Raw genomic sequence first — 16,494 nt, 5'->3', positions numbered from 1 at the left:
ATTTGGGGCAATCCGGACTCCGAGAAGGATCAAATTTAGCCAACCTGGATGGTGTGAGATAGGCTCTATGGATAATATATATATATGTGTCAGTTGATCCGACATCTTAGGAGACATCAGCCTGCCTACCTCCAGCACTTCACTCCAATCCCCATCATCCATTTCACCAGCATTCACCTCCCATCTAGATTTAAGGGAATAAGCCAGCTGTGTAGCAGAAGGGGTAAGTAACATGTCATAGAAAGTCGAGAATTATTAGCGTGATTCACTCCCTTTCAACACAACTAGGACGTCAAGGGATTGTAACTGTGGATAGATACCAGCAAACTGTTCCCATAAAGCGTGACGCAGCTGAAGATATCTAAAAAACATATGATTTGGCAGATGAAAATCAAGTTTTAGTTGGTCAAATGTTTTAAGTCTACCGCCTTGGAGAACGTGTGAAAACTCCATACCGAATCCATATTCTCGGGTCAGGGAACTGTAAAAGCTCACTCAATCTCTTATTGTACCACAGAGGGGTATCCTCATGGATCAGAGGGCAATTCATCTTGGTCGTGGCCAAGTCCCAAATCCTTTTACTGTGAAAGGGGAGAACAAAACAAAATGAACTACCAGAGGATCCACTAAGACCTCTCAGTATATCGCAATAAGGGTGGGGGAAATGGCACTTGGAGCCCTGGAACACCAAGGCATCATAGCGCACCTTATCAAATTTATCAAAGTGGTACAGTAGGGATAACTAAGCCGCCACATAGTATAGACCCAAATCAGGCGCTGCCAAGCCACCCAATGACGTGGGATTCCCCTACCTATACATTTACATTTCACTCTGTCTGCAGCCAGGGAAACGTACCCACACCTACAAGGGTGTCATATTGGGACACATCAACTGTGTGTGCAGCCTCTGTGGGCATCAAAGGGACATGGGACATCAATAGGCATCAATGGGACTGCCTACACGAGGATGTACTGAGCACCTGTGCATCCCTGTGTGGGTAAATACAGCCTTGCACGGGTGTACAGTATAGTCCCCCCCTCCGTGTGAATGAGACCTATACTCGTGGGGTTGGGAGACCTTTTTACTGCAGCAGGGTAGCTCTCCTGCGTAAACCAACATAGACCTACGTCGGTCGCGCGCAGGAAGCTAGAGGGCGAGCACGCGCCGCCGCCAGCGTGCTCCTACCCCCACTCGGCAGCGGGGAAGCTAGGGGGCGAGTGCACCCTGCCGAAGGCGCGTTCCTGCCCCCACTTGGCAGTGGGGAAGCCGATGCACGTGTCAGGTGGCTCCGATTGCCGCCTGACACCCACGATCGCTCCCCTCTGAGAGAGAAGGACTGTCGTCTGTTGTAAACACAACCGACCGCTCTTCTCCCTGGAATGATCAAAGAGCTCCTGTGTCCTTCTATATAGGATCACATGTCTCTATGGTCATTTCAGAAGCCACACCCCCCCACAGTTAGAATCACTCCCCTAGGCTCACATTTAACCCCTTGATCACCCACAGGGTTAACCCCTTCACTGCCAATGGCATTATTACAGAAACAGTGCATATTTTTAGCACTGATTACTGTAGTAATGTCACTGGTACCCCCAAAAGTGTAAAAAATGTCAGTTAGGGGTCCGATCTGTCCGCCGCAATGTCGCAGTCCCACAAAAAATCGCAGATCACCGCCATTACTAGTAAAAAAAAAAAACAATAAAAATGACATAAATCTTTCCCGTAGTTAGTAGACGCAGTAACTTTTGCGCAAACCAATCAAAATAAAATAATGTATTGCGATTTTTTTTTTTTACCAAAAATATGTAGCAGAAAACAAATTGGCCTAAAATGTTAAAAAAATGTGATTTTTAAATGTATTTTTTTTGAGAATGTCATATAGCAGAACCTGATGTGAAAAATGTTGTTTTTTTTTTTTTTCCAAAAAATGTCGCTTTTTTTTGTTTATAGCGCAAAGAATAAAAATTGCACAGGTGATCAAATACCACCAAAAGAAAGCTCTATTTGTGGGGGAAAAAAAGGACGTCAATTTTATTTGGGTGCAAGACCGCGCAATTGTCCGTTAAAGTAACGCAGTGCCGAATCGCAAAATAGGGCCTGGTCAGGAAGGGGGCAAATCCTTCCGGTCTTAAAGTGGTTAAGCAGCCAATCACCACTCCCGCACAATCTCACCTGAAAGCAGATGAGCAGATGAATAGTCTGAAGCCCCGTGTAGCATTTCCTTTGCGCTTTATGTGCTAATTAAAAAAAATACATGTCACAGTCCTGCGTAATTTGAATGTAAAACATTTTCGTCTTCTGTCTGTATTCCTTCTTGGCGTCCTGCTTTGTTTTTCTTTGACGGCCTCAGTCTGATCCCTTTATCTTGTTGGCAGCAGCTGTTATAATCACTTTTGTGGCAGCTGCCCTGAGTTTTGGCTGACAGGAGACGGAGCATTATGACATTCGCTTCTATACCAGCAGCTGGGCAAAGCATGCATCAAGATATCTCATCTGACATTGCTGGCAAGGAGAAATAATCCCGTGCACATATGTGTGCACATACCATCTCTATAACTTTATTTACCAACACTTCACCGCCGGGCCTCCACTCTTTCTGCCTTGTAAAGTTGGTCAAATGGTTTATTGGAAACCACATGGACTAAAGTGAACTTTTCACCCAATAGGCACATTTGTTAACATAATTCTTTTAGTAAGCATTTGATTGATTTGTAAAACCTTTGTGTAAAACCCCTACCACCAAAGGAGCCGCTTAGTAATTTGGATTCTCTGTTCTGTGACTTGACTCCCAAGAACAACCTTAGTCCCTCTGACACTCCTGATTGGATAAAAATCACTGCAAGCATTTATAAAGACACAAGCATATACACCTTTACCTTGGTGGTGAGCTAACATCAGGAAATAGAATTTATAGTGCCAACAGTTTGGCAGCGATATACAGAATGTGGGCAGACAGTACAGTTACAATACAATTCAATACAGGAGGATTTAGAGGGCTCTGCTCATTAGAGCTTACAATCAAAGAGGGAGGGTCAAGTGAAACAAAAGGAAATAACTGGGCGATAAGCTGATGAAGAGAATAAAAGTGCAGTTGTTAGGTGAGGGCAGGATAGGCTTCTCTGAAGAGAAAGGTTTTCAGGGATCGCCTAAAAAGTGGATAGAGTTGGAGATAGTCGGACAGATTGGGGTAGGGAATTCCAAAGGATGGGAGAAGTCCTGGAGGCGATTATGGGAGGAGGTGGTGAGGGAGCTAGAGAGCTGGAGGTCTTGGGAGGAATGAAGAGGACGATTTGGTTGGTGTTTTGAGACTAGGTTAGTGATGTAGCTGGAAGCTGAGTTGTGAATGACTTTGTAAGTTGTTTTTAGTATTTTGAATTAAATTTGTTGGTTGAGTGGAAGCCAATTGAGGGATTGACAGTAAGGGGTAGCAGACGGGGGTTTGTAAGGTGGATGAGTCAGTCAGCAGCATTTATGATGGACTGAAGAGAGGATAGCCTATTTAGCCTATAGAGGCACAGGGGGGAGGAAATATTATGAGCTCAGTTTTGGACAAGTTGAGTTTGAGGAAGTGGTGTGACATCCAGACAGATATGTCTGTTAGTAAGTTACTGATGCATGAGGAGATTGATGGAGTGAGCTGAGGGGTGGGGAGATAGATTTGGGTGTCGTCAGCATAAAAATGATATTGAAAGCCATGGAAGACTATCAGCTGACCCAGGGAGGAGGTGTAAATTAAAAATAGGAGAGGTCCAAGAACAGAACCTTGGGGGACCCCGACAGGAAAAAGAAGAGGAGTGGAGGAAGTAGAATTGCAAGTGACACTGAAGTTGCGGTGGGATAGGTAGGATGAGAGCAAGCAAAGAGAACAGTCATGGAGACCAAATGAGTAAGGTTTTGAGGAGGAGGGGGTGGTAAACCATGTCAAAGGCAGCTGAAAGGTCCAGAAATAGGAGTACAGAATAGTGTCCATTGCTTTTGGTTTTAGTAAGTCATTCATGAGTTTAAAAGAGTAGTTTTAGTGGGGTGTTGAGAGTGAAATCCAGACTGAAGGGGATCAAAAAGGTTATCCTTAATGAGGTGGTCACTCAGTTGGTTGTAGACCAGGTGTAGACCAAAGAGTTTAGAGGCAAAGGGAGCAAGGAGATAGGGCAAAGATTGTTAAGATTGGTAGGGTCCAAGGATGGCTTTTTAAGTATGGGGGTGACCAGTGCATTTTATAGAGTTGGGGAAGATGCCAGAAGAGAGGATGAGATTGATTGAAGATGTGATTTAGAAAGCGTACAATAGAGTCAAAGGATGGACGTAGTATTTGAGAGGGAACAGGGTCCAGAGGGCAGGTGGTTAGGTGGGCATTAGAAATTAGTTTAGCAACATCATCTATAGTAGCAGGGTTCAATAATTGAACCTGTTGACATGGGATGTTAGGTGGGGGAGATACCTGTAGAGTGGAGATTTCATCACAAATGTAATCATTATGTTTGAAGTGCTAGGCGATCTCCTGGGTAGTGAGTGAGTTAGTAGGTGGAGACAGTGGAGGACGTAGTAGAAAGGGTGAGTAAAAGAAAGAGTGATAAAATAGATATGCTTGGCAGTGAGAAGGCAGGAATTGTAGTTCTGGAGGGCAGATTTGTACTGGTTGAAGTCTGCAGACTTAAGGCCCGTACACACGATAAGAAAATCTGTAGGGAAATTTCGTCCGACGACCGATCTGCCAATTTTCGGATTGTTAGTATGGTGCTTTCGACAGCCAACTCCGACTTTTCGGCTGACAAAATCCTGATGTGCAGGCTATAAAATTTTTGTTGTCCATAATACAACGTCCGATTTTCGTCTCATTAGTACAGATTTCGACAGAAAAAAATCTTCTTAAGAGCAAGACTAGGCATGCTCAGAGACGAAAGAACACATACAAAGCAATCCAACACATGACATCACTTCTGAAGCAGAATTCTGTCGTACGGGAAAATGCATATGAAAATAACCTCTTCACTTTCCACATCAGAGTAGCATGCCACAAAAAATGGACGACAGATAGTTCGATAATCTGATCGTGTGTACGGGGCTTTAGTATTACGCCACAGACACTCAAGAGCGCGGCAACATTTTTTGAGAGTTCTGGTGTCATCTGTTTGCCAAAGTTGTAGGGGGTCGAGACCTGAGTCTTTATGTAGTGAGGGGGGCAAGCTTGTCCAGGATGGAGGACAGGGGTCTATTGTAGACAGAAGTGGCTAGATTGGGGCAGGACAGGGGTGAGATTTTGACATAGAAGTGGTCAGTAGCAGAATAGAGAAGAGAAGTTTTGAAGTGGCAAAGGTTTCTATGGGTGATTGTGAGGAGATTGGAGGGAAAGATGATGGAAGACAGGGAGAGAGAGAAACTAATAAGGCGGTGATCAGAGAGAGGAATGCATAAAATTAACAATAATATCTTCCTGCACTTAAAAGACTAGAACCAAGGAAAAGCATCTCTATATGTGGTACCCTTAGCAACCAATCAGATACCTTTCTTTTTAACCTACACCAGAAAATTGATGAGTAGAATCTGATTGAATATTATAGTAGAGAAAGATCATTTGTAGAATATCATAGTTTAAAGCATCCTACGAAAAGAAAAAAAGGAAATTTAATTGAGTCTGTGGCGGGGAGTGTCTGCTCAAAGACCCGTGTCCAAATTCTTAATTGCTTTTGAGCTAAAAATAGGTACTTTGGCAAGTACTGCAAACATTCATTCAGCTAAATCAGAGAATTGAGCTAGAAACGCAACATGTTTCCAGTGATAATCCATTGAGTAGTACGGCACTACAATGTTAGTCTTCCATTGAAGGAGATCTGTGTGTTTAGTCTATTAATAGGATATGCTCTCTTAAATGAGGAATCATTTTAAACACAGCTACGAGGCAGAGAGGGGAAAAAAGTCAAATTAACAAAATTTATCATTTTTGAAACAGTGGTTCCAGAAAAAATATTCTTTTGAATGTTTTAGAAAAACACACAGTATTATTGGTGTCCACTTGGATTGAGCTGTGATTGGTGTGTCTGTAAGTACCTTCAGACAATAGGAGACACCGTATTTATTTATTTCAGGTATTTATATAGCACTGACTATACAGTATATGCAATGCTTTACAATGAGTTAACAATCTAGGGCAAATTTAGACAGGTTCCAGGTAACCTACCAACATGCATGTCTTTGTAGTGTGGGAGGAAGCTCACGCAAGCACAGGGAGAACATGCAAACTCCATGCACTAACCATTAAAGCGGAGTTCCGGCCTCGGGGGTCAATTTGAGCTAACAATACCCCCGGGACAGTCAGGGCTAGTACATTCAGGGGAGGACTGGGAAGAGGGGTAGGGTGGCAATTGCCCCCTGGGCCGCTCTGATGCCAGGTAAAAGGCTGTACCCAGGGCTGGATTAATGTAGGGGCCAGAGACTGTATAAAGCTGCTGGTCGCCGCTATACAATGTTATATTTGCAGAGCTGCAGCGGAGCGGTATGAGTGTGCAGAGTACGCTCCTGCACCCGGCCGGCACAATACTACCACAGTCACCTCCCTGTCAGGCAGAGTGATCTCCGCCCGACAGGAGCTTCCTAGGCCTGAACTGGCGTAATGTCATGTATTTTTGTTAAACTTCCTTTGTTGTTATTAAAGCGGAGTTCCAGCCATTTGACTCACCTGTCCAACTGTCCAGCGATGCGGCCGCCCGAAGCCTCGATCCTCTCCCTCGGCGCCAGCATCACTGCTGTGGGCACCCGGCTGTTACAGTTTGCGGCTTCACAGCCGGGTACCCACTGCACATGCGCGAGTCGCGCTGCGCGCCGTGATTGGCCGGCAATCTTCTGGGACCTCTGACGTGTCCCAGAAGATTGCAGGGAGGAATGGGGAGAGGAGAACTTCCGCTCAGGGCGCCGCGGCGCTCCGAGCGGAAGTGGGAGCGGGTACCTGTCAAAACTAGGTACCCGCTCCCCCCCCAAAAAAATGACATGCCAAATGTGGCATGTCAGGGGGGTAGGAACACCTAAGGCGGAAGTTCCACTTTTGGGTGGAACTCCACTTTAAGTTGAATTATGTTACCACATTGTATCATGTTTGTCTTGCTTCATAACATCAATATCCGTTATAAAACCAGGTGGGCATGATGGTTCAATTGGCCACGTGACTGGACTTGCCCCCAGGCCTAAGGGTGCCAGCCCTCCCCTGAGTACATTCCATAATGAATAGCCTCTGAACTGTCCCGGTTCGCACTTACCTTTTAGAAGAAATACTTACCTTGAAAATTTCTTCTCCAGCGCTGCCATCTCAGGTGTGGGCAGCTGAAGCCGCAGCGTCCCTCTTCGTGTCCTCTTACGTGTCCTCTTCGTGACGTCGGAGTCCCACAATGCACTGCCCTGGCCCCGCTCGTCACTTCCGGTGCAGGAGCGGCATCCCTGCACAGTGACGAGCGGGGCCGGTGCAGGCGCATTGATTCCTGGGAGCGATGACGTTCGGCTCCCAGGAATCATCACAAACCGGAAGTGATGGCGCGGGCCCCGGTCGCAGAGGGAGAAAGTGGAAGGAAGGTGAGTATACTTTCTTCTATTACAAGGTAAGTGAACAAAAAAAAATCGCCATTATCCATTTGTTTTTCAGGTTCCCCTTAGCAAGCGGATGGCCCAAAATCGATTTTATCGATTTTGAGGCCGGAACTCCGCTTTAAGTCATGGTGCTGCATGCAGTCTAATTGGCATTTTCTAGAAGGGAAGATGTGGATAAAAGTGGACCAGTTTATAGATGGGATACCAGATTCTGATTTTATTGCTCATTTCTAACTAAAACATATTTTTATGGTTACATTAGAGGGGGGAAGGGATTATAACCTCTATAGGGAGATTTCTCACCACTTCATGTTCTGGGCACCACCCAGGAAATGAGAAACCGTCCCCAATAAGAACACAGATGACAATAAAAAAAACTTATAGAGGATATTATCTTTCTAGGTTCCACATTAGAAGAGTGTTTTATTACATTATGTGCCCTTGATGGTGAGATTGTACTCACTTCCTGTTTCACTGGCCATGCAGGAAGTGAAGAAAAATCTTCCAGATGGCTACAAAAGCAGCAAAAAACATAAGGGAGGTTCTAGCATTTCCCAGCTGTGTACAAATCTATATAAAAATGTTTTGGTTACAGTATGGTTTTGAGCTTTTTACCTGTGAAGTTTCATTAAGGGGTTACGTCCACCTAGATGTGCATGCTGCCATCTCCTAGTCTCTATGATGGTTGAGCAATAAGTAATCACTTGTAGAGGGATGCTGGAGATGCCTGTTCTTCACACCACAGTGGAACCACTAGCCCTTAGCTGTTGTTCTCTCTTCCCTGCCTCTGTGGACTGCTCTTCGTGAAACTAACGGTCCCTTGGCCTGAAGAACAGCCACAAAAATTTATTGAAACCTGCATTCTTCGTGATGTCTACTTGTAACATACAGGCGGTCCCCGGGTTCTAAACATCTGACTTACAAACGGAGAGAGACAACAGGAAGTGAGAGAAAATCTACCCCTAGGAAGGGAAATTCACTCCTGTAAGAGTTCTCATGGGAAAAAGGTGTCTCCACTGAAGCTTTATCACCAATCCTTGTTTCCACAACAACCCAAAATTTTCTAAATCCAGTTGTCATAGGGAGAGCAAGTGAGGTGAAATCTTCTGAACAGGGGTACAGACAGCAAAACAAGTGGTACAGGGGTGTTAACCCTTCCCTATGATATCCAAAAAACTTAAAAAATATTCTTTTGGCTGGAACTAAACCTAAAAAATGTACCTGTTCCGACTTACAAACAAATCCGACTTAAAGTGGAGTTCCGGCCACTTTTTTTTTTTTCAATAAAAATACCCCCGGGACAGTCAGGGCTAGTACATTCCACAATGGATAGCCTCTGTACTGTCTCGGGTCGCACTTACCTTTTAGAAGAAATACTTACCTTTAAAATTTCTTCTCCAGCGCTGCCATCTTGGATGTGGGCAGCTGAAGCCAGCGCGTCCTCTTCCGCGTCCTCTGTTTAGAAACTGTTTAGCAGGGAATGAGGCACCGCACCGGAAGTGACGAGCGGGGCAGGTGCAGGCGCATTGATTCCTGGGAGCGATGACGTTCAGCTCCCAGGAATCAACGCAAAGAGGAAGAGACGACGCGGGCCGCGGCCGCAGAGGGAGGAAGTGCAAGAAAGGTAAGTATATTTTTCTTCAATAACAAGGTAAGTAAACAAAAAAAAATCGTAACTATCCATTTCTTTTTCAGGTGACAAATAGGAAGCGGATGGCCCAAAATCGATTATGTCGATTTTGTGGCCGGAACTCCGCTTTAAGAACAAACCTACAGACCCTATCTTGTTTGTAACCCAGGGGCCACCTGTATTTGCTTTGCATTTGTCATTTTGTTTCTTGCATTTTATTACCTATTTCTTTTTCAGTAGAGTGTGACCTTCTGGCCCCATATAAATTTAAAATTTTGCTGGTTGATCTCTCTATACAGAGTACTTGTTATGTGTAGAGTAATGACTACAGGTTTCAGTTGGCATCTTTTTTTGTACCTCATCAGAGCATCTGAACCCCTTCTATTATCCCAAAATGCTGTACTCTGCTGAGTATGTCCTTCCATTCATTTATCATAATGCAGTGTGCATGGGGCTGCAGTTAATGACAAGCTGTCTGTATAGACCAGTCCTTCCCAAAAAGGATCCGTGAAATCCTGGGGTTCCTCCAGACCTTTCTAAGGGTTTCTTAGGCCAGTGTTTCTCAACTCCGGTCCACAGGGCACACTAACAGGCCAGGTTTGCAAGAAAACTGAAATACAACACAGGTGATATCATTTGCTGCTCAGTGATTGCAGTATTCTAGTCTGCATCTCCCCAAAGTAATACTTAAAATCTGGCCTGTTAGTGTGCCCTGAGGACAAGGGTTGAGAGAGAAACACTGCCTTAAGCAATAGTCAATTTCTGCGAACACTGACACCAATGAGCATCTTCCTTTTGACCATCACACTAATGTACCAAGAGTTGTAGGTATAGTAGTTATAAGCACACATTTCTTGAGACCAGAAGGTAATTTCAAAGATTTCTCCATGTAAAAAGGTTTGGAAAGGCTGATACTGACATAATATAAGCGAATGGGGCTTGTGGCCAGGGGACTGTCTCATGCTATAGCACCAACTGCCTCAAGGTTATAGTTATTGATCGACCGATAACGTTTTTTTACCGCCGATACCGATATTTTGGTCATTGGATATCGGTATCGGCTGATATTGGCCGATATTTTCGGACATTACATTTTTTTTTTTTTTTTTTAAGTCTACAGGTACTGTGGTGGAGGGATCTGGGGGTCTAAAAGACCCCAAACCCCTCCTCTGCACTTAAAAGCATTCAAAACGCCAAGTTTGGCTGTTTTGAATGCTGTACGTTTTTTGAATTCGGCGCCGCCAGTACCCGGAAGTGATGTGTCATGACGTCACTTCCGGGGGGAACTCGGTGGCGCCGAATTCAAAGAAATGGAGACCCGGTTAGACGGCGGTGGTGCAGATGGAGACCTGGTCAGACGGCGGCGGTGAAGGTAGGATGCCCGGGTCTCCCAGTGGAACAGGAGACCCGGGCGAGCCACGGAAGGCGGCAGGAGAAGGGGGGCATGACAACCGAGCGGCTTCTCAGCCGCATCGGTTGTCATTACAAGACAGCCGACCGTCGGCTATGGACACCGGTACCGGGGTGATGCCTCTAGCTGCAGGCATCACCCCGGTACAAGCACTTTCCCGAAATTCCGGCAATATCGGTAAATCAAAAGGCTGATTCCGCTATATAGGGCAAAGTGCATATCGGCCCTCGATATATCGGCTTTGCCAATAATCGGTCGATCACTAGTTATAGTCACAAGGCATTATAGGAAAGAATGTGCAAGCAGCAGCAATGAGGTTCAGTAGCCTTGTTCTCCTAGAGCAGTGGTCTCTAAACTGTGGCCAGGGGGCCAGATGTGGCCCTTTGCTTGCCTTTATTTGGCCCTTGGGGCAGTATTCATCCCACCGAATCAAAACACTCTTCTGTCCACTGACACCAACAATGTGGCATAATTCCTGCAACTGACACCAACAATGGGGCACTATTCCTCCCCCTAATACCACCAGGAATTAATCCCCATTGTTGTTGTTAGTGGGAGGAAAAGTACTCCAACGGCCAGATAAATGCAAGAAGAGGGCCCCATCCGGCCCCCTGCCCGCAGTTTGGAGACCACTGCTATATAACATTAGCTCCATGCTTCTAATAGCAGATATTAACCATTTTTTTTCTCTTTACATGGCTATGACTGTTTCTGCTCCTGCAAACACTGTAATGCAATTTTGAAATAATATATAGGGATATTGCCAGGATCATTTCTGACCATTATGATGATCTATATCACCCATTCTCAACCAGGGTTCAGTGGACCCCTAGTGTACCTTTAGAGGTTGCTAAGGTTTCCTTGAGCTGTTGAGGCTGATTGACCTCCCATCTGATGGTGTCTTCATAGTTCTAGGGCCAATGCCACTTGGCAAAGCCAGCCGCAGGACACCAGTAATATTTTTAGCTGTCTATTTGGGTGACCTTCTGGCCACCACTGTAAGGGGGCATTCTTATCACTGGCAACCAATGTAAGAAGTGTTTTCCCTACTGACTTTCAATGAATTGATTTTAGTAGGAGGTTCTCCAAAACCTAAAACTATTTCAAGGATTTCTTTAGGGTAAAAAGGTTTTGAAAGGCTGCTCTAAATTGCCACCTTCCTCCATTCCACTTTTCAAGAATGTTCACAGCACTTGTGGACAGGCCACATTTTCCAGAATTATTGCATTATATATCTACAATTAATGAGTTAATCCTATAATCTAGTTGAACTTGTAAAAGTCTTTATTTTTGGACTGTTATTCCACACATGAAGATCCAACCTTAGCTGCTAGGATTTCTTAAAACTCCAAATGGGAAATCAAGTAATTCCAAAGGGTACTTTCTCTTTTGTGTATGCAGCAGGGCTTTTTTTCTCAGAGAATAGGTGCAGGTACTCCTCCCTTCCAAGTCACCCCTTGTCTCCACCCTCTACATACCTATGAGCACCAACCCCTGGTTCTACCCAATACCGACCTCCAAGCACCATCCCTTGGTTCCATCCTCTACTTACCTCCAAGCACCGTCCCTTGGTTCCTTGGTTCCATCCCCTACTTACCTCCAAGCACCGTCCCTTGGTCCCATCCTCTACTTACCTCCAAGCACCGTCCCTTGGTCCCATCCTCTACTTACCTCCAAGCACCGTCCCTTGGTTCCATCCGCTACTTACCTCCAAGCACCGTCCCTTGGTCCCATCCACTACTTACCTCCAAGCACCGTCCCTTGGTTCCATCCGCTACTTACCTCCAAGCACCGTCCCTTGGTTCCATCCTCTACTTACCTCCAAGCACCGTCCCTTGGTCCCATCCTCTACTTACCTCCAAGCACCGTCCCTTGGTTCAATCCATTACTTACCTCCAAGCACCGTCCCTTGGTTCCATCCACTACTTACCTCCAAGCATCGTCCCTTGGTTCCACCCTCTACTTACCTCCAAGCACCGTCCCTTGGTTCCATCCTCTACTTACCTCCAAGCACCATCCCTTGGTTTGATCCTCTATCCAACTCCCAGTATTTTCTTGTTAGAGAATACAGAACCAAGTATAATTTTGTGGTGATAATAAATTTTTATGGAGTTTGGTAATGATAACAAGAAAATCAGTGAAATAGATCTCCTGTAGCCAGCAACAAAAGACCCCCCCCTCGCCCAACATGAATAGATCCCCCAGCAACAATTGATCCTCCACAACAAAATATACCCCCTAGCAACATTATATCCCCCACAACAAAATACCCCCAGCAACAATAGTCCCCCCCCCCTCGGCAACAATAGTTCTCCCAGCAGCCAGTATCGATACGCCCTGTAGAACCCAGAAACTAGAGATTTATTCCTCAACAGTAGATTTCTTCCAGCAATAACTGACTCCCCAGCAAACTACAAACCCTCCCCCCAGCAATAACAGATTACCCAACAGCAACAATAAACCCCCTGCATACATTTAGCCCTGGAGGTGCCGGAACTGCGTTCCCCCACGTTCCCGCTGAAAAAAAGCCCTGGTATGCAGTGACCATACCCTGATGTACTGACTACCCCCTTTTCATCTTTTCCCCTCCTTTTGGGAACTATATTATAAATATAGTATGGCTTGCACTGTTTTACAGCTGGAATATACAGCAAGACTCGATTTTCTGTGGCGGGTTCAGGCCAAAGAAGAAATCAGCGAAATGACGGAACTGAGGGAGCACAATGAAAACATGCTCAGAAACATTCTCCCAAGTCATGTGGCTCGCCACTTCCTGGAGAAGGACAGAGATAACGAGGTACGACCTTCCACAAGACACAATGATAAACCTAGCCTGTCACTGACAATTCATTATTACTGGGGGGAGGACCTGCAAAACTCCAGTAAGAGCAATTACATTCTATAAAAGTCAAATAGGTCCCTAGCTGAACTTCAAATCAAAACCAGTTATGGATGTATGGTCTATGTCTAGAACAATTTCCTTACGTGAGCAGATCCTCCTCCCTTTCAGTATATGTGTGCTTAGGAAGGATTTTGTTTCTTTTTGACGTTGGTAATAATTAAAATAATTTAAGCCGTGGCTGCTGGGTTGGTGGGTGTCATGAGTTCTCTAAACCGAACTGCTGTCACTGACTTGTTTGTTTTTTTTATAACTAAGCTCATGGTGAGCAGTGGATTACAGTTCCTGCAATCGCCATATATATCAGAAGACCTGCCTTTTATAATTTGTCTGAGTACGAACATTCAAAGGGATACAATCAAAAGTTGTGGTGATTTCAGTGCTTAATAATCCAATGGAAATTACATTAATTCCCCAATTCCTGCTTGGCTACATGCAACCACAACTTCAATGTCCCTTCTATTTCTCTATATGGATGATATGACTGTAACTATTTTGATAAAAAAAACAAAAAAAAAACACCTAAGAACCTTTTTCCTAATCAATATACAGCTGTCACATGATCCAGATCTCTCCCAGCCTGTCTGCAGGGAAACATAAGCAGGAGGAGCTTCTAGTCCTGGTAACATGTTAAAAAAAACAGCATTTGGACTAGAGTAAAAAACAAATAATTAATACAATTTAACTGTTTTAAATTGTCATACAAATATACACTATATTATCAAAAGTATTGGGACGCCTGCCTTTACACACACATGAACTTTAATGACACCCCAGTCTTAAGGGCCATACACACTATAAGATTTTCTGAAGACTTTTTCCTTCAGATTTACCTTTTCTATGTAGTGCAAGGGCCTGCCAGATTGCATACAAATTGAAAGTGTTTAGGTTTGACCTCATATTATATGGTTTTGGTAAATCTAAAGGAAAAAGTCTTCAGAAAATCTTATAGTGTGTATGGCCCATTAGTCCGTAGGGTTCAATATTGAGTTGGCCCACCCTTTGCAGCTATAACAGCTTCAACCCTTCTGGGAAGGCTGTCCACAAGGTTTAGGAGTGTGTCAATGGGAATGTTTGACCAGAACATTTGTGAGGTCAGGCAGTGATGTTGATGAGAAGGCCTGGCTAGCAGTCTGCGCTCTAATTCCTCCCAAAGGTTTTCTATCAGGTTGAGGTGCAGGTCAGTCAAGTTCATCCACCCCAACTCGCTCATCCTTGTCTTTATGAACATTGCATCGTGCACTGGTCCAAATCATTTGGTGGAAGGGGGATTATGGTGTGGGGTTGTTTTTCAGGCATTGGGCTTGGTCCCTTAGTTCCAGTGAATGGAACTCTTAAGGCCTCAGCATACCAAGACATTTTAGACAATTTCATGCTTCCAACTTTGTGGGAACAGTTTGGGGATGGCCCCTTCCTGTTCCAACATGACTGCGCACCAGTGCACAAAGCAAGGTCCATAAAGACATGGATGAGAGAGTTTGGGGTGGAGGAACTTGACTGGCCTGCACAGAGTCCTCACCTCAACCCGACAGCACTCCTTTGGGATAAATTAGAGCAGAGACTGCAAGCCAGGCCTTCTCGTCCACATCAGTGCCCGACCTCACAGTGCGCGTTTCTGGAAGAATGGTCAAATATTTCCATAGACACACTCCTAAACCTTGTGGACAGCCTTCCCAGAAGAGTTTAAGCTGTTATAACTGCAAAGGGGGGGGGGGGCAACTCAATATTGAACCCTGCAGACTTGGACTGGGATGCCATTAAAGTTCATGTAAATGCAGGCATTCCAATACTTTTGGTAATATAGTGTATATTTATGAATAGGGTTCTCCTTTTTTTTAAAAAATATTTTACGTTGCATTTAATAAAAATACATAATATTAAAAAAAATCCATAAAGCGCATTAGTATTTTAGAATTATGTAGGTGTAACCCTCAGTAGATCCACCGTGGTGCTTTGCAACCTTTATTTTATTTAGTTCAGCCCTGTGATTCTTTTAAAATTGACATCCTTGCCTTAAGGGCTGAAGGAGAGAGTTAAATGTTTAAGTCTGACACACGGTATGTTATGAGCTGAATGTTGCAGTACGCCTGTGGCTTTAATTTACACCTCTGACTACGAGCGCTGTGTTTGTGTTCTTCTGTTTCAGGAGCTGTACTCTCAGTCCTACGATGCTGTAGGCGTTATGTTTGCTTCTATCCCTGGATTCGCTGATTTTTACTCCCAAACAGAAATGAATAACCAAGGCGTGGAATGCCTGCGCTTACTCAATGAGATCATCGCTGATTTTGATGAGGTAAATGTCTCCGTTGGGAAAGGCAGATGGAAGGTCTCTGGAGTTCAGATGATGAAACGCGCCAACCACCCAAAAATATTGCTCTTTTGTGACCCAACTCTCGCCTTGGTATTATTTCAGAATCACATGATTTGCAATAACAATGGCTAATAATCAGGGTTGGATTTCCATTAGTGGAGTTTGTAGGCACACAACTTTTGGCATCCAAAGTGACCACTCTGTGCTACGATTAACTTAGGTCCCCATCCCGATCCGGTCCGCCTGTCAGTTTTTCAGGCAGACCTGATTGGTTGCTCCATGTACTAGGGATCAACCGATTATCGGCAAGGCCAATATATCGAGGGCCGATATTGAATTTTGCCGATATATCTTTATCGGCCCCCGAAACTGGACGATATTGCCAATATTCCAAATATTGCTCATGTAAGGGTAAAATGATGTCACATAACATAATTCTGTTTACAAATGTTATTGAATATGCCACTCACATATGTACAAATTAAAGATATAAGCAATTCCACATTAGCAGATCTGCTGGCAGATCGGTATCTCTCACCCACTTGCCGTAAGTGACAACCGGGTGATACCGCTCCGTTCGGCATCCAGTCAATACTGCTCTGTCTCTCACCCGCTCCATCCCCCACCCACCCGATACCGGTCCGTCTCTCACCCACTTGCCGTAAGTGAT

General features: G+C 44.7%; 1 protein-coding gene across 2 annotated transcripts in view; it reads left to right on the top strand.

The window, feature by feature from the left end:
* Positions 1 to 16,494, top strand: part of ADCY8 (adenylate cyclase 8) — a 523,977-nt gene that overhangs the window by 464,620 nt on the left and 42,863 nt on the right. For both annotated transcript variants that reach the window (XM_082257568.1, XM_082257567.1), the window contains 2 exons: positions 13,253 to 13,411; positions 15,660 to 15,806. In XM_082257568.1, the coding sequence (XP_082113694.1) occupies positions 13,253 to 13,411; positions 15,660 to 15,806 (306 nt within the window). The remainder of the gene's footprint in view (positions 1 to 13,252; positions 13,412 to 15,659; positions 15,807 to 16,494) is intronic.

This window comes from Pelophylax lessonae (genome assembly GCF_965119305.1).
Source record: "Pelophylax lessonae genome assembly, chromosome: 5".
NCBI lineage: Eukaryota > Metazoa > Chordata > Amphibia > Anura > Ranidae > Pelophylax > Pelophylax lessonae.
This window is presented reverse-complemented; position numbering and strand designations above follow the sequence as displayed.